The sequence below is a fragment of the Hippocampus bargibanti genome, linkage group LG03 (assembly GCF_051943395.1).
Source record: "Hippocampus bargibanti isolate YZ-2025 linkage group LG03, ASM5194339v1, whole genome shotgun sequence".
Taxonomy (NCBI): Eukaryota; Metazoa; Chordata; class Actinopteri; order Syngnathiformes; family Syngnathidae; genus Hippocampus; species Hippocampus bargibanti.
In genome coordinates this window covers 25,691,534-25,710,979 of record NC_142736.1, presented here as the reverse complement: position 1 = coordinate 25,710,979, position 19,446 = coordinate 25,691,534, and the positions used below count along the sequence as shown (strand labels likewise).

Here is a 19,446-nt window from a genome sequence, read left to right as displayed (position 1 = left end):
CTTTCACACCCCGCACAAAATACATTAGCGTCAACTTCAGATGCAACTCGAAAGTTGGCAGCCAAATCACCCATAACCAAACCAACACCGCATTTCTTTTACCCACTCACTTACGGAGGCACCCGTCTGACCCAATCTCACAGTTTACTTGACAGTCCTTTTGAAGCGCACAGAAGTGGGGATATGGTGTTTTTTTCCCCTCCTGCATCTTTTGTTTTGAGGAGAAAAGTTGAAAACTCACATTTGACAGATTGTGTGAAGTGTTTGGCAAAGGGGGACGCATGATTAGCAGCTGAAGGCTTGTCTCCCAACTGCTATGACTCGACACGCAGATAGGCGCGGCAAACTGTAATCCCGGTATCAAGACGAGGATGAATAAACCGAGAATTGGCCCTCTGCTGCACGTTGTTAGTGCCGCTACACACACACACGCGCGCACGTGTGGCCGCACACACTGCAGGTACCCCAGCCAGTTTATCTAGCCAGTGTTGAGATGTCAGATGGTCACAGTAGCTTGACCACAGCTCGGCCAAACCGTGTGTGTCAGTGTGTACATGTGGCGTCCATTAAAGATGGGCATATTTTGTGTTGCCTAGCAACCATGGTTTCACCAAGGAAAGAGGGGTGACACCGATGCACGTCTCCGTTCATTTTTCCTTTCCTACTCTATCCCCAAAACTTCTTTGAATCTTCCGACTTAAATACTGCTAACTACCCCGATTTTGCCGTAATGCGTATGGTTTTCATTATCTCATTCTAGGTTACGGTTAATTAGTGAAAATTACGATTTCAAATAAAAACAATACGCCAAAAATCGTCAAAATAGTAAATACCCAACATTCATTCAAAACACGAGATCACTAAGGATCATATCTAAATTTAGAACAGGCCATTGACACAGTGCCAACTGTTAGCTTCCTTTAGATGAATTGCGCATGTACGTGTTACAGGTGATTCCTGGAATCGAGAGTCAAGAGTTAGCATTGTTTTGATCATTGTCATGTAATGGCATCTGCCGGAGAAAAAGCAACAAAAAGTGTCAAATCTAAAAGAAAACTACAATCGTTTCGTGAGGAATACGCCCAAGCATTTCCAGGAGTTATACTTTGGTCAAGAATGTGGATAATGTTAATGTGCATGTCTTTCAAATTTGAGTTTGTTAATAGCTATTTTTGTCAACCCATAACAATGTAGGTTCGATGTTCATATTTGAAGTTACTAACAATGCTTTACAATTCATTGAACTTTTTAAACAAGATTTATTATTAACTGTTTGGTGGATTGTAAAATATTTCATTTTGGTTTGCTTAAAATAGTAGCAAACATGATATTTTTATGATTGACAAGTTGAAATATGGGTCATTTTCACAAGTATATCTTTGACATTGATCAACATTTGCGTGGTGTTTTTAGCCTCATTTTAAATAGTTGTAATGTTAAAAATTGTTTGGCTTCATTTTTTTTTGTTTTTTTCTTTTCTAATACCAGTTTGAACAGCTGATACTAATAAGCAGTGATTGCTTTGTCCAACCAAGCATTGAGTTTTTGAAAGTCTGGTTATTCCGGCGTCTACACAGTAGCTCAGTCCGTAATGTCTACCTCTCTTCAGCAATGTTTTATTTCAACCAAAACCTTAAAAAGCACACAAAAATCTAGATGAATAATATTTCATAAGTCAACAAACCCAAAAAATAGACTAAATGGACAGTTAGGACAACGGAAAAAAAATCATTGGCACCGCCCTAACCACTCTCGAGGACTTGCGCACTGCAAGTCCTCACCGCAAGACAAGGGCACAGAAAATCCTACTGGCCCCTCTGCACCCTGCTCACCACATTTTCCAGCTACTCCCCTCAGGCAGGCGCTACCGATCCATGCGCACCAAATCCAGCAGACATTTAAACAACTTCTTCCCCCGTCAACATTAACTCTCTAAACAGTAACCCAAATCTAACTTTATAGTGCTTCTTGGCAATTTTGCACAATCCTGTGGAACAACATCCCATTATAATCGTTGTAGTTTCAGCTCTGTACACATTTTAACCACTGTCTTCTTGATAGTTTGCATATTGGCTCCCAGTTGTTCCTGAGAGGTACCAATTAGATTTAGGAAATCGAGGTGATTGAGGTTAGAATAGATTAGCCTTTATTCGTGTCATCCATATTTATTTGTCATGTCTTTTTATGAGGATGTTCTTCATACTTGGCCAATAAAGATGCTTCTGATTCTGAACCAGTTTGGGAAAACTTCGGATGAACTGCAACCCAATTGGGATTACTGTTAGTTATACGCCGGCAGCAATAAAATTCTGATGGGAATGTGAATCATAGTCCAATTGGATTTGTCTCCTATTGTCGTTTGATTCACAACACACAACAAACCCCTAAAAACTCACGTCGGAGTCATAACAGAACAGAACATGTCAGTTTGACTTCTGTTGCGTCAGTTTTGTGGGATCTCTGGGCCAATGAGTCTCTTCCTTTCAATAAAATTGGACTCTTTGGGTTGTTGACAGTATTGCAGAGGGTGGAATTTTGAGGGCATAATTAACTTCAACTCCCATTCCATTCTTCACTCCAGGAAGTGCTGACAGGCAGAATTTTTCATCCAGGCCCCTGCATTGGTCTCATTAGGTGGTGCTGCTGTACCTAATAAAGTCACTATTGAGTGTACGTTCAGGAAAAGTGAAGATTGGATTGGATTTACTTTTGTTAGTCTCGCAGTGGAGAAATTTACATTTCACAGCAGCAAAGTTATGAAAGGAAAGAAAGAAGTTGAAAAACAAAATACAGGAGCTAGTGTAAAGGCAGCCACTCTCGTGGCACAATCTTGAAGTCAAAAGAACAAAAAAAACTAAATAACAAATAATATGACAACACAAAGACACAGAGAGCTCATTGACTGGAAGATAATTATTTTGAGCCCTCGCCAAGATTTTACTTCAATATTATTTCATTAAATACGTGGTATTGTTGCTTGTAAAATTTGTGCGGACCATTTGATCCACTCTTCCCTTGAATAATGTACATAAATAAACATGATTTACTGACAGCATACAGTGTATAAACTCCTTAGGCGGTCAATCCAGTGTGTTTTTACGTTGACAGTGTTTTGAAATGTGAATATGCATGTGGGGAAATTGGTTTTTGTTTTGACAGAAATGGAGTACGCGTCTCTTGGCTTGGTTGTCTTTGCTTGTCGTGAGTTCTAATAGACAGACTGAAAAATAGAGTGACATTTGTTATGTTAGAAGTGGAGCGTTCATATGATCCCAAATGTGTGTTTGCGTACATTCCATCAACTTGTTTATTGACTTCATGGCTCATTTGAGGCTCCAGCCTCATGCCATCAATCAATATCACCAACCAAGAAGGGAACACACCCAACACATTCCTGCCAACAAAAAAAAAAGCAAAACAGTTTATCGTTTGTTTGTCTTGGAAACAATTAAAACAAGTCCATCTTTACCCAAGTTAATATTGTCTAACTGAGCATTTGCTCACGGTCTTCTCCAGCGTAGTAAATTTAGCGACATCATGGCCGCACGCGGGATAAAATGGCTAATAAAACAAGAGCAGCTTGCCACAGAAGTGGAAATAAATAGCCCGCATTAAAGGTCCGTCCACTTTTATTGAGACTTTCCTTTATACTGGACATTTATACACCTAATAAAATGGACTTAAAGGACAACCGACATCACTTTTTTGTTTCCTAACTGACATCAGAAAAACGTTTTATAGCATCTAAAATACCCAAAACACGCAGTATTATATTTTATTCAAATGCAAAACACCAATAAAAATTACTTAGTGTCCCAAATCTGCAAAAAATTGAGCTGCGAATTGGGCATTTTCAGAAAGTCCCGCCCCCAGTTCGTGACGTCACACCAAGACGTCTTGCATTGCTGGAGAATCAAAACAATGGCTTCAGATTCGGAGAATATGCTTTCTTGTTACACATCCAGTTATGAATATGATTCAAATACAGTAAAGTCTCGTTATATCGATATCGGATATATCGATTGTCCTGGTTATATCGATACTATTTCTATGCACGCACGGAGAAAATTACATGCAAACAGGGTCGGATATATCGATAGTCCCGGTTATATCGATATTTTTTCGGACTCCCTTGAATATCGATATAACGAGACTTTACTGTAGTTCTGAAGAGGAAAGCATACATGTTTTGGATTGGATTGGATTTGCCTTTATTAGTCTCACATACATACATACAGACATGCATACATACATACATACATACATACATACATACATACATACATACATACATACATACATACATACATACATACACACACACGTACACACACACGTTCACACGTACACACACACACACACATATACACACACACACCCATACACACATATACACACACACACACATACACACATATACAAACACATACACAAATACATACAGACATTTGTTTTTTTTAATTGTGTGGACTGACCAATCATATATTTTTCGGCCGATAGATGTTTTTTTCTCACCGTCAGTCGGTGGGTGCTTATTATCCACACCCATATGACTTAGAATCACTCACCTCTCCTCTCAAACCATCTCTCCTCACTCTGCTTCCTCCCCCCTCCAACCTCTTGGCACTTCCTCCTCGCCCATCACTATGTCATTCCAGTTTATCGCTGCTAAACCATGACTGCAGGCCAAATTGTGTGATGGTGTTTGAAGGAACAAAGCTCTACCTGAGAGCTGTTCGGGATATCAAACCTACAGAGGAGGTACAGTACTGCTACAGTTGTTGTTAAAACACAAAAACAACTACACACTGAGCAATGCAAAATCCTTGTGACCTTGAATCAAATAATAATAAAAAATAATAATAATAATAATAATAATAATAATAATACATTTAATGTTTGTTTTTCTGCGTTTAGCTCACAATTAGCTACATAGAGACACTGTCATTGACGGACGAACGTCAGAAACAGTTGGAGGGCCAGTACCATTTCACATGCCGCTGCCAGAAATGCGACTCCCAAGACACAGTAAGACTTGGACACTTTCATGCACCAATACTGAAAGACCGTCATTTTTTAAATGTTTCTTTTTACGTGGATGAGTCCATTGTCTTGTCTGAGATTTTTTTCACATCAATGAGCCATGCCAGGATATTAGTTTTTTACTCATTCACTGCCATTGACAAATTTATTTGGGAATTGAAAGTATGACCATTCCTGAATTTGTTTGAGTTTTGTTTTGACTTGTTTGGGTGCCGATAACGCGCTGGCCATGGCCTCTGGCAATGTTTTTCTCTTCCACAAGGGGACAGCATTTCCCTGTTTTCCATGTTAGCGCTTTGTTCAATCTTCAGCTGTATTTAAAGCGCTATATAAACCAATATGTACAGTATGTATTGTATTTTGGACAGCCGCCCTCATTTCAGGCTCATATAACTCCAGACCCATATAATTTAGGAATTAACCCTTTTTTTCCGATGAAATAAAGAGAGTCTAAGGTTTCTTACATTGCATTGAATGTTTATGTCATCCTAAAACTCAATATTCTACGTGTCCTGCAATTCGAGTGACAACGACAAAAACCTTGGCACTTGGAGTGGACACATTTTTGCACGTCTGGCAATGAATGAGTTAAAGCAAAATTGTTTTCCAGATGTTTTTTGACACAACCAGGCAATCCTTTCCCGTTTTTTTGTTTGTACTTCTGACAACTTTAAGTAAAATTCTGATGTTCTAGGAGCCTTTCTTGACATTTCTTTTGATTTTCATTCGCAACCCTGGCGTGCCATCACGGCCTATTTTGAAGTAGCCCAAAAGCCCCAGCGCATGATACTGCCAATGAGCGGTGTTGTGGTTTCGCGCGATAGCCTTCTTTAAATTCAGGCCAAAAAGTTTAAGCATTTTGGATGGCGTCTGAGAAAAAGAGGAAACCGACACTTGTTACGTCACTCTTACCCAAGTGTATCAGAGCATAGCACCCAGGTCATTTTATAGTGTCTCCTGTTTGCTTCCTCTCTGTCAGTCTTTACTGCCCACACTTGCTCGCCATCTGCCCCTTTCTTCTGACTGACTGCATCCTGGAAGGAAAAAAAAAGAAAAATCCTTCATCTGCAGTTTTTCATCTGTCTTGATCCGCCCATGCTTTTATTACCGCATCTTGCCACCTTCTTTCATACACGTTTTTTCTGTCACTCTTACCTTATTTTTTTTTTTCCACCGCTAAAACTTTTATCTATGGTACTGTCATGCAATATGCATGCACTTTGAAGTACCTTTCATTTGCCCGTGCGCACCCACAATCTTGACTTTATTTAATCCACCTTTGTTCTTCCCGCAACAGTCCATAACGGCTTTTTTGCCGTTCCGCCGCTCTCTTTAATCTTGTGATGATGATGGCAGGCTGCTGGGTTGTGACCCAGAGTTGACATCAAACCTTGTGTTTTTATGCTCTTGGTGCTGTTGCTCGTTTCTGTGTCTGACAAATAAAATACAGTAAGCTGTAGTGCTTGTAAAATAGCTTTTTGCAGTTTTATGATATTAGTGCGGGCCTTTCAAGGTTGCAGACGAGTGAAACCGACCTTTGACATCCTTGCATCTCCACCGTTGTTTGTGTTGAAAGGGAAATGTTAGGGTGGCATTTGGGACATTGGCTGCGAGATAGTTGTTCTTCCTCGAGGATTAATTAAGAGGCTGTGGTCGTTCATGGCCAGTTATATCAAGAGAAGCATGCCTCATTTACATATTCTTTTGACAAGTTCCACAGCTCACTGGTGATTTAAATAACAATAACTGATTCTCTCAGTTTACGGTTGATGTTTTTGCTCCGTTTTTTTCCCCCCATGTTTGCCATCTGAGGTAGCTGGGTAAAATAAAAACTCTCCTTTCTCATGAGCACCTTGACGCAGTAATTAATGCCTTTTTCACATCTGGGCTTGATTTCTGTAATGCGCTTTATTTTGGAGTCAGCCAATCCTCCTTGAAGCATCTCCAGCTGGTCCAGAATGCTGCTGCTCTGCTCTTGACTGGTACTTGTAAGAGAGAGCACATAACTCCTCCTCTTGCATCCCTTCACTGGCTACCTATTGTCATGATCTGGTTGGCGACCAACGGGGGGCGCTGTCGGCCCCGCCTGCACCTGCACAGGTGCTGGTCGTCCCGATCAGATTGGCGACCAACGGGTAGCGACGTCAGCCCTGCCGGCAGCCTCGCAGGTGCTGGTCGTTATAATCACTGTCACTTAAAAGGACACCCGGCACGACCATCCGTTGTCGGTTCATTGTTTGCTGCTTGTTGGCTGCATGCATTGTGTATGTGTTTGTTTAACCTTGGCGGACTTTTACTTTTGGTCTTCTTTTGCTACTTTGTATTTTTTTCCATTCAGATGATTTTGATGTTTTACATTTTGTTCCTGCTGACCTTTATTTTAATATAATTTGTCAAACAACCTCCTGCTCCCTCCTGCCTGCTTCTTGGGATCCGCACCCACCATCACCACCTCGCAAAACGTGACACCTATACATTTTAAATCATATTATTTGTCTTCAAATCTTTAAATGGCCTTGCTCCTCCTTACCTCTCTGAGCTCATCCACCTCTACACACCTTCCGGGTACTTCAGGTCTGCTGACCAGACGTTATTAGATGTGCCAAAAACTAAGAAGAGGCTCAGAGGAATTGAAGCCTTTTCCGTTGCTGGTCCCACTTCCTGGAATTACCTGCCACTGAACATTCGACAAGCCCCGTCGCCGGCCATCTTTAAAAGCCGTCTCAAAACTCACTTGTACTCCTTGGCATTTAACTCAGCATGATTCCGACTTGGTTTCACTCCCTGGTGCTTTCAACTATCTTTGTGACTGTGTGGCGTCACACGGAAGTGCGCCTTTCAACCCTTTGATGTCTTTGATGTCTTTCAAGTGAGCCTGACTCATTCCCACACAGGCCAAGGGTATCTAAGTAGCCAACATGGGACAGAGAGATTGGGGCAATCACGGGGCAGAACCGTTCAGACTCAGAGACACACGCAACTCGCAGAGACCCGCACAGTGTTGGACGGAGTTTCACAGCACGACTTGCTCGATCCCACGCCACGATCAAGCTCTGGGATACATCTACGTGTCACTTGCCTGGGAGATCTGCCAATGAACCTACTTACGAATAAAGATAAACATCAAACTCTTTAACTGCTTTATTTCTTGTATATGATAGCTGTCCATGTTAAGCACTTTGTTACAGCTTCAGCTGTTGTTAAAGTGCTATATAAATCAATATGTTTTGTGTATTGTATTACGTCTGTGTAAGCTCTTAGTCGTACAGGAGTGGTCCATCGATGAGAAGGTTTCTTCAGCCGTCATCTGTACTTTTTTGAAGGTGTCGACACCTTCAAAAAAGTACAGATGACGGCTGAAGAAACCTTCTCATTGTTGTGTATTGTATTGTATGTTTGCTACATTCTATGAAATACGACCTGCAACAATTGTATTTCCTCCCCTTCCCAGGACAGACTAATGCAGTCTGGTGAGCAGGCAAAATGGCAGAAGTTGATGGTGGCTTTACCAAAATTAGAAGAATTGAAGGCAGCCTCTGGTATCACTCGTCGATATTGATTGACAAGGCTCCTCTTGACACCAACCATGTCATAGTGAATACATATTTTCTCAAATAACTTTTCAGATTGGCAAACACTCCGAGAGAGGTGCGCTCGCCTGTTATCAGCTGAGGCTGCTAATGTACCCGATGAAAACCTGTACAAGCTCAGACTGACCAATATGGCTATGGATGCTGCCGTTCACCTCGCTCATTGGGAGGAAGCCAGAATGCACGGGGAGAGGACACTTCCAATTTACAGGTGTGTGTGTGGATGGGTATGTGTGGGTGTGCGTGTGGGTGTGTGTGGGTGAAGGTGAGTTTGCATGGCTATTTTTGTGAGGTCCACTATGATTTTATACCATTCGTAGTAAGGACATTTTTGACAAGTGAGGACTTTTTGGGCCTCACTTGTCAAGTTTTTCATTCTAAAGGCCTGGACGGTCTATATATTCACCTCTCAAAGTGTGCGTGTGTGTGCGTGCGTGTGTGTGTGCATGTGTGTGCGTCATGTGTATGTGCGTGTGTATGTGTATGTATGTTATGAGATCTTCCTTTTTTTCCACCCCTGTTCCAAATGACAAAAAATGTTCATCCACACTCATGGTTTAAAAAAAAAAGAAATAATTAAATAACTTTACTATCCTTAGCCATGAAGCAATGAAAAAGAAGTCAGGAAAAAAAAAGATTTCTGAATAACTACACTGGCAAATCACTGAAAACGGGAGCTTTAATAATTGACTTGCTACAGTTGCTGCAGGAGTCTCTCCATTTTCCGCCCTATTCTAATTCCGTATTCCTTTCCTCCATTCTTACTCTAGGATTTCTAGGCATTGATGTGCACATATGAAACAGAATATCTCCACAATGCAAATGGGTTCCTGCTTTTTGCCTGCTGTCCATATTTTACATATATATAGCATCAAATATTTTGCCCGCGTTTTGTATCGTTTTAAACTTGGAAGCCATGATTGTGAAAACATTGCACGTGTAGCAATGGCTGAAGCGAATATCATCCAAATGTATTCCTTTTGGACATTTGCAAGCTGTTAATATATTGGCATTGCTCATTTAAATTAAAGCTGCATTCATTATAGCCTTGGCCAGAATACAGAACACAATTAGGCGGACTATAACTAATCTCTCGCCGCATTTGCATTCAGTAAAATAATCCTTGCTTTCCTCTCACAAACATCTTTCTGTGAATTCTATTTTCCGCTGGATTTCCCTGGAAAGGCGTGCCTCTTTCCATAAACGTTAACGTCTCTTCTGTGCCCTCTTCTCATTCTCGTAACCCAGAGCTGTGACCTTCTAACGAGCTGCCTTGGGTAGGAACTTATTTTCTGTTTGAAAAGGAAAATGAAGGCAGAATTGATGGATGGGGGGGTGTTAATGAAGGGGGTGCACCTTAATGAAATAATTGTAATCACTGCCAGTGTGTGCCTACAAAGATGAAACATAATTGGACTTGCGTGTTTATTTGCTTGACATGGCCGCTTGACTTGCCGCCTTGCTAATTAAATCAGTATTGTAACTTGTTATTATTCATTCAGCACTAATACTGATTCAGTCTTTTTTTCGCATAGAAAGAAAACAGTTTGCAATTTGCTTGGCGCTACAATTAGCAGCTAGTTAGCCTTGAAGGGAAAAACATTTGGCCCGTTCGGGAAAATAATATAAAACGCTGTTGTAGCTTTCACTTATATAGAGCATTTAATATAGCGCATTTACTCTGATATTATTCAATTAGACCATAAAAAGAAGTCACTCGAGAATGCCTCTTTGATACACAAGCAAATGATTCAAATGAAAGTTCTTAGTAATCTGCAATGAATGTTGAGGAGCATAGAGGAGTGGTGTGGATGGATCATTGCCATATTTTCCGCAATATAAGGTGCTTCAATGAATGGACTACAGTAAAGTCTCGTTATATCAATAGTACTGCTTATTACGATACTATTTCTATGAACGCAAGGAGAAAATTTACATGCCGCAGCATCGGATATATCGATAGTCCGGTTACATCGATATTTTTTCCGACTCCAGAGAATATCGATATAACGAGACTTTACTGTATTTTAAAACTGTTTTCATATATATAAGGCACATTGCATAAGAGGGCGCATAGAATCGAAGCGACACGAGTGGCTTAGGTGGCGGTACAAGTCCATAAAATGGGGCTATGCTAAAGGGAATACAATACAACACATCTTTGTTGATATGCAGCTGTAACAAAGAACTTAACGGAACATTTAAACTGATACGTCCTTGAAATCAGTTCCATATATTATATTCCATGTGTGTTGGATTATAGGGCGCACTGTGAAGACAAGTAAACTCCACAGAACGAACCCCAGCGTGGGACCTCCATCCACATAAATTAATAATAATAATAATAATAATAACAATGATAATGACAATAACAATGATAATAATAACAATGATAATAGCAATAATATTAGTAATAATAATGATGCATTTTATTTCAATAACATCTCTAAACTCAATCTTGTGTAACAGATAACCTTCTCTCTGTGCCCATGACCTGACATGGTATTGTCAAGGGACTTCTCTTGACCTAAAAAAAATGACTCTTCCGATATCCACTTGGCTTGCATGCACAGTGTTATTGTTTCCCTTTCTATTCTTTAGAACAAAACAATGCCCAACTGCATCCACCCCATAATACCGCTAGTTGATCTGACCCGAGAGAGGGTTTGTAGTCTCGCTTCATCATGAATGATGGAGCAGCATGGATAATCAAGACAGTGGCAAGTCGGTGAAACAGTGGAGGAAACAGAAGTCGGGAGGCTTATGAGAGAAGATTGCAGGAGTTGGGAGAGCAGAGTGTGTTACCCATACTTTAATCCACGCAACGAGCTACACGAATAAAAAAGGAGGAGTCTTGGAGAGAGTGTGATCATAAGGGGGAAAAAAAAAAAATATATATATATATATATATATATTTTTTTTTTTTTTGTATATTATGATATACAGTAAAGTCTCGTTATATCGATATTGGATATATCGATAGTCCCGGTTATATCAATGCTATTTCTATGCACGCACGGAGAAAATTGCATGCAAACAGGATCGGATATATCGATAGTCCCGGTTATATCGATATTTTTTCGGACTCCCTTGAATATCGATATAACGAGACTTTACTGTATATATATATATATATATATATATATATATATATATATATATATATATATATATAATATATATATATATTCATATATATATATTCATATTATATATATATATATATATATATATATATATATATATATATATATATATATATATTTTTTTTTTTCAGACTCCCTTGAATATCGATATAACGAGACTTTACTGATATATATATATATATATATATATTCATATATATATATTCATCGTTATATCGATATATAAGGTCTCGTTAGTATTCAAGGGAGTCCGAAAAATATCGATATAACCAGGACTATCGATATATCCGACCGTGTTTGCATGTAATTTTCTCCGTGTGTGCATAGAAATAGTATCGATATAACCGGGACTATCGATATAACGAGACTTTACTGTATATATATATATAGTAAAGTCTCGTTATATCGATATTCTCGGGAGTCGGAAAAAATATCAATATAACCGGACTATCGATATATCCGATCCTGCGGCATGTAAATTAATAAATAAATAAGCAGTACTATCGATATAACCGGTATCGATATAACAAGACTTTACTGTATATATATATATATCCAGAAGCGACCAGATCAGGTGTTTGACACAATGAAACAAATAATTTTTCCTATCCTGGTACAGTGGTTTTATATACCGTATTTTCCGGTGTATAAGCCTCACCCAAAAGCTTTAATCGTCTTTAAAAGATGACCATGCACCTTATTTGTAGTAATATTGAACTACAACAGCAACGACTGTCAGCAGTCACCGACTCCTCCCCTCCTGTAGAAGAAATAGTGTGTAACCGCTGCCTCTACTGTAGCGTCTTATAATGTGGTGTGCCTTATACAGTGAGACCTCAACTTACGAACTTAATTGGTTCCCAGACAGAGTGTGTAAGGCGAAACGGGTGTATCTCAAAAACCATTTTCCCATAGGAAACCATTAAAATGGGAATAATCCGTTCCCGGGTTTCGATGAAATATACTTTTCAACTAAATACGCCTTAAAACTACACACAACATACCTGATTCTATGTATAATAAATGTGCTATTGTATTGTAATGAAAGAAATACACTGCATTGTATCATAAAGTCAATTTATTTACATTTGTGATGGTCATTTATGGCTTGATGGAATGGCGTTGGAGGTCAAAGGGAATTGCTGTTTGGAAAGAGAGGCGCATTACATGTGGACTGTAATTAAAGAAATAAACTGTGCTGTAAAATAAAGTTTTATTGACCTTTTTGATGGTCGTTGATGGCAGGAGAGTGGAAGGAGAGTCACCTTCCATAAGGACTGTTGGTAACTTAACCTCTGGTGCTGTTCGGTCGTGTGCTTCCGCCGAAGATCACTCCGCCAGCCGTGGTGGGTGTGTATTATGAATATAGTGCTTATTATAAGGTTTAATTTTCATAAATTTGACGTTTGTAAGACGAAAAGGTGTTTGTAAGTTGAGGTCTCACTGTATTTGGAAAACTTTTCGTTAATTACATATTATATTTGAAAAACATGTTTCATTCATTAATGCCTTATAGTCCGGTGCGCCACAATTTTGGAGTTGATAATGTAACACCCAGTATAATAATTAGCGGTCAATTCCCCGTGGCATTTTTTCCCCCTCAAAATTATTAACCAATCTGGAGTGAAATAGCCTGGGAGCAAATGAAAACTATTTCCCCTCTTTTTACCACTGTGTCAACATTTGAAAAATCTTCTCAGAAAATGTCTTCTGGACTTCACCGCGGCCCTGCGGGCCATGATGTTGCCTGCAGATTGTGGGGAAATGAGGGGATGCACGAAATGGATGGATGCCGTTGATACACTTGAACAAAATAATCATCTTCTTTCAGTATACAATGATACCTCAGATTCCAAACTTAATTGGTTCCCATAAAGTGTGTGTAAGGCAAAAAGTGTGTCTCCCAAACATTAATTTCCCATAGTAAACCATTAAAAATGAGAATAATCCGTTTCCAGGTCCCCATAAAGCATAATTTTTGACTAAATAAGCCTTAAAACTACACAAAATATACCTTATTGTATGTAAAATAAATGTGCTATTACATTGTAATTAAAGAAATCAACTGTCCTGTATAATAAAGTCATTTTATTTACTTTTGTGATGGTCGTTGATGTAGTTTCCTCTTGATGATATCCGAGTGAAGTTGCCGTGCTTTCTCAGCGATAATACCCTCACACACTGTCCCCTGCTAGCCGCTTTTCGTTAATCCAAATCAATAGAAGTTTTACAACCTCTTCTATTGCCTGAGACCGTTGCTTAGACAACACAGAAACACCCTGACCCACACATAGCAATAGTCGACTTAGCATACTGGTACTGGGATGCTAAGTCACATAAACGCACACCTCGTTCGTGTTTTTCCGATGATCTCCGTCTTCTGCTCAACCGCAAATTTATTTGGTGTCTTCTTCGGCTTAACACTAGCCTGTGGTGGGGTCTTTTTTTTGGTCCCAAAACAGCAAAATTATCCACTCCATAACAAACCACGTCTGCACTGAGTGCACTCAAAGAAAGTGGATGTGGAAAAGTAGTCTTGCAGCCGCGGTGGCGCTCCGTGTGTTTCCCAAAAACTAGTTTGTATGCTAAGATTATAATTTCGAGAATTTAATGTTCGTAAAATGAAATGTTCGTTAGCTAAAGCGTTCGGAAGCCAAGTTATCACTGCACATAAAGCCAATTTTCTCTTCTTGTTCTGAAGACAATACTACCCCGATCCCCATCCCGTTCACGGAGTTCAACTGATGAGAGTTGCCAAGCTGCAGCAATATTTGGGGCACATCCAAGATGCTCTGAACACCTACAAACTGGTCAGTATATGAGAACAGATTTAATACTCTAGGTCGAGCATTTTTGGTTCACAACATTTTACCCAAAATCTTTTCTTGCATTAACTGAGTTTATTTTGAATTAATTGAACATGTTGATCAATCTGTCCACCAGGCTTTTGAAATCCTCAAGATCACCCATGGCATTGATCACCTCTTGGTGGCTGATTTATTAGTCAAGATGGAAGCGTGTCGCTTTGAGATGATCAATAATTAAAGTTGATAAATTAATCATTGTAGCATTCTACTTTTTTTTTTTTTTTTTTACTCAAGTGGACCGCGATTCAAATGTTGTTGTTTTTCTTTAATTATTCTTATTGTCACAGTTACCACTTCACTTTTTTCATCCCTAAAGATGAATAAAACCACAAAAAAATTATCTTGGTTATCATTATTTTTGCATGAAAGAGTTACCAGCAGGCAATGTCATGTTTTTGAAAGATCTGACCACAAATACACGGTTCCAATCCGTTTGCGTGTCAGATTCTTGTCTCATTTGTAATCTCTAGATTCCATTGTGGTGAGTCTGTCCGGCGCGTGTGTCTGTGTCTGTGTTTATTGCACAGGCAGCCTCTCAAAACATCCATCCTCCTCTCGCCACATATCCATCACACACACTTCCTGTGGTAATCCCTGTTTTTGTGGGTTATTCTGTCACTGTGTGTTAAAGATGAAGAGTGACTGTGAAGGAATGTGGTAAATCTCTCTCTCTCTCTCTCTCTCTCTCTCTCTCTCTCTCTCTCTCTCTCTTTTACACACACTTACACAGACACACACATACACGGTTGCATGGTTGCCTCTTTTTAAAAAGGATGACAACATTTCCTCTGGGAGTGTAAAGTGTGTTCATGCGTTATGGGAGGATTACAGAGCCATTGTTTGCTTTTACACATAAAGGTTTTGCTTTTCTGACACTTTTTGCTATCTATTTGGAAAAAGCCAGTCAATTGGTCAACTGTGAATAACTGGCACTATACCATAGTTGCTCAGCTTTTTATATTTCATTTTTCGCACCAACAGTATCCTCAAATATAAAGCGAAAGTTGTCTCAAAAAACAGCAGTTGAGAAATGTTCGCTCAATGGCACTAAATAGTGCCGCTTCAATATTTTAAGACATTTTGCAGTCATTGTAATACAGTGATATCTCGGCTTACGAACGCTTTATTTTGCGAACTTTTTGCCTTATGAACATTAAATTTGCGAGAATATAATCTTGGCATTTGAACTAGTTTTCAGCAAACAAACCAAACCACACAGCGCCACGGTGGCTGGCGGACTAGTTTTCTACACCCCCTTTGTGTGCAGATGTGGTTTGCTATTGAGTGGAGTACTTTTGCTATTAAAAAGACCCAACCACAGGCTAGTGTTAAGAGGACACAAAAGAAAAATATGGTCGAGCAGAAGAAGGAGATCATCGAAAAACACGAACGAGGTGTGCGTTTGTGTGACTTAGTGTCCCAGTACCAGTACGCCAAGTCGACCACTGCTACGTGTGGCTATGGGTGTTTCTGTGTTGTCTAAGCAACGGTCTCAGGCAATAGAAGAGGTTGAAAAACTTCCGTTGATTTGGATTAACGAAAAGAAGCTAGAAGGGGACAGTGAGGGTATTACCACCGAGAAAGATATATAGATACCGGATATCATCAAGAGGCAACTACATCAACGACCATCACAAAGGTAAATAAAATGACTTTATTATAGAGTACGGTATATTTCTTTAATTACAATACAATGGCACATTTATTATACATAAAATACGGTATATTGTGTGTAGTTTTAAGGCTTATTTAGCTGAAAATGATGTTTTATGGGGACCTGCGAACAAATTATTCTCATTTTAATGGTTTCTTATGGGAAATAAAGGTTTGGTAGACGAGGTTGTCGCCTTACACTTTCTGGGAACCAATTACATTTGTAAGCTGAGGTGTGACTGAATATAAAATACTACAGTAGAACTATTTTCATAGTTCTTGGTGCTTGCAGGACACAATGAGTATCATTTAACGGTACATGATACACACCCTGAAAAAAAGTTTGACAGTTTATTTTCATCAGATGGTATGACAGGCTTGAATTGTAAAGCAATGCGGCATCTTAAAACCCTGAACACCTGCTTGAAGGATTAAGTGTCATTTTCAAGAATAATTCAAGCCCTCAAGGCTTCAAAAGGATCTTTGGACATCTGCAGTTGGCTTTTTTAAATCTATTGAATGAAATCTCTCACCATACTTTAATAGCATTATACTTCGAGTATGTTTTTATTTTTTTTATGAAATGCAAAATCCTGATTCTAAAGACAGCACTGCAATACAAACATCTCACTACATCGACCTCTGTGTCTCTTTTCAATGCTTATTGTTTCCTTCACCTACTCTTTCTCCCATCAAGTGTTACAGCCCATCAAATCAGATTTACGGTCATTACGCTCACTGCCTGTCGCCATCCCTTTTTCACTTGCCGACACTTTAAATTACATTCATAACTTCTCTGGGTCAAAACATTACTCTGCAGAACAAACCCATAGAAAGTGATTTAACCCTTCTGTCATTGACAGCCTTTAGTATGGATATTAAAAAAGGGATGCCCCCAAAATGGATAGGGTCTCAATGAAACAGTAAAACAAGTTGAAACACATACTTGAAGCACCAAACACCACCCCGAAATGGAAAGAAATTCAATTGATCTAAACCTTAAAACCATCACACCCCTCCAAAAAAATCTCCAGACATGTACACCTTGGCCAAGAATCCAGTTTATAATGACAATGTCCCCAAAATATGTTAAACAAGTACACACACACACACACACACACCTCACCAAATATGCGCACCAAGTGATTTTTGATTCATTTACCTTAACATCACTCTCATCTTTAGGGCACTGTTCTTATGCCTGGTGCAGGTGTACTGCAAAGTAGGGTATAACTAGACGCATGGGTAGTTTTCTTCACAGCAGATTTATTCCCCCAAAGTTACATATACAGTGATACCTTCGCTTACGAACGTAATTGGTTCCCAGACAGAGTGTGTAAGGCAAAAAGCGTGTACCCCAAAAATTAATTTCCCATAGGAAACCATTAAAATGAGAATAATCTGTTCCCAGGTCCCCATAAAACATACTTTTCTACTTTCTAATTTTCTAAGCCTTAAAACTACACAAAATATACCTTATTTTATGTATAATAAATATGCTATGATATTGTAATTAAAGACATAAACTGTACTATATAATTAAGTAGTTTTATTTACCTTTGTGATGGTCGTTGATGGCTTGATGGAATGGAGTGGCCGGTTTCATCGGCATTAAACACTTGATGAGGACGTAGCCTTCTTTCACCATCTTGAGGAATGATCCCTTCTAGGTGCTTTCTCTGTGATAATTTTACCTAGTTCCTCATCGTTTGTGTTCTGTTTAGCTGGGTTGATAGCCTTTTGCATCAAGTATACAGATGGCTTGTGCAGGTTATTTGTGGAGCCTAATTGATGGGATATTTTAACCGTCCAGTATACACTCTGCTTTCTAACTATCAAAGTTGAATCAAGTTCAAATTTCACTGTTTTCTATCCATTTTCTCACCATTTCACTTTTGTTTTTTTTTTTTCACTTTGGTTTTTTTTTTATTTCAAGCTCTGTCGTCTCCCTTTCGTGTGTGTGTATGTGTGTGTTTTTATCACTCTCTCGCTGTCGTCTGCCTGTCTCTTTAATGTTTACCCCCCTCACTCCTGCGTTCTTGACCAATCACGTGGCTTGAACCGAAGACGGCATTTCGTTTTTGGGAGACATACTGGAAATAAAATGGCATGGCAAATTGACACAACATGGCGCCCTCTGAGACTTCATTTTTGAGGTTACATCCATCTGAACACCACTTTGGAAAACACTTTTCTAGATGATCTGATCCAATGTAAAGTGTGATTGGCCGATTGTACCGCCCGGATGTACTTTTCCAATAAAGCAAATGGACGTCAAATTGGTTGAATACATTCCTTTATTTACATTCGGCCACCTCCTTTGTCTACCGACAACGCTGTATCAAAAAGACTCCAATCATGCACAGAGAATATCACACTTGGCGTGCTTTGGGATTTTTCACACTGACCTCCACTCATTATGCCATTTTTGAATCGTCCGTTCTGTTGATTGCCACTTCGAACTGACAAAAGAAAAAAACACAATTTTAACCAGAGATGGTTTTATTTGTCACAAATTATATTTTTGACACAGATGTAATTTTTATTTGTATTCTTTGGATTGGATTGGATTGGCTTTGCCTTTATTAGACTTTATTTGTCCTTGCACATGGTGTTTTCAAGACATTTTCAAATTTGATCTTCTTCTTCTTCTTCTTCTTCTTCTTCTTCTAATAATAATAATGATATTCTTGTAATTTAAAGTTTGCTTCCATCTCTGGTTAAAATATTTGGCACACAGATGTTGACCAATGTCACCTGGGATTTGAGTTAACTTGATTTTTTTTTTTTTTTTTTTTTACAAAATGATCACTTCTGGTTGTCAATTCTGACATCCACAAACATCAAAAAGACATTTGTCCATGAACCAAGTTTGAGAACAGGGTTACCTTAACCGGAGTAAATACTGTTTCATGTATCAAATTCTTCAAAGCATTTATTTTCTTCTTTTTGTTTTCAACTCTCAATACAGTATGGCCAAAAGAAATACAAGCTGAGTATATAATTGATATGTGCATAGTATATACAGTTAAACCTCCAATTATTCATACCTTGAACACATTTTAAGTGAAAATGAAAGCAGAATGCAGCTAATGGCTTTTAAGCAAGACAGTTATTTATAATACTGTATTCCATGTTTCCATCAGA

General features: G+C 38.9%; 1 protein-coding gene across 2 annotated transcripts in view; it reads left to right on the top strand.

Moving 5' to 3' along the window:
• The window catches only part of smyd3 (SET and MYND domain containing 3), a 66,972-nt gene extending 50,639 nt beyond the window's left edge, over nt 1–16,333 (top strand). The window contains exons 7-12 of one of the 2 annotated variants that reach the window (XM_088992806.1): nt 4,659–4,761; nt 4,918–5,028; nt 8,495–8,582; nt 8,670–8,844; nt 14,481–14,589; nt 14,723–16,333. In XM_088992806.1, the coding sequence (XP_088848932.1) occupies nt 4,659–4,761; nt 4,918–5,028; nt 8,495–8,582; nt 8,670–8,844; nt 14,481–14,589; nt 14,723–14,824 (688 nt within the window). In that variant the 3' untranslated portion in view covers nt 14,825–16,333. The remainder of the gene's footprint in view (nt 1–4,658; nt 4,762–4,917; nt 5,029–8,494; nt 8,583–8,669; nt 8,845–14,480; nt 14,590–14,722) is intronic. The other variant, XM_088992805.1, reaches the window with a different exon arrangement.
• Nucleotides 16,334–19,446: the final 3,113 nt, after the last annotated feature.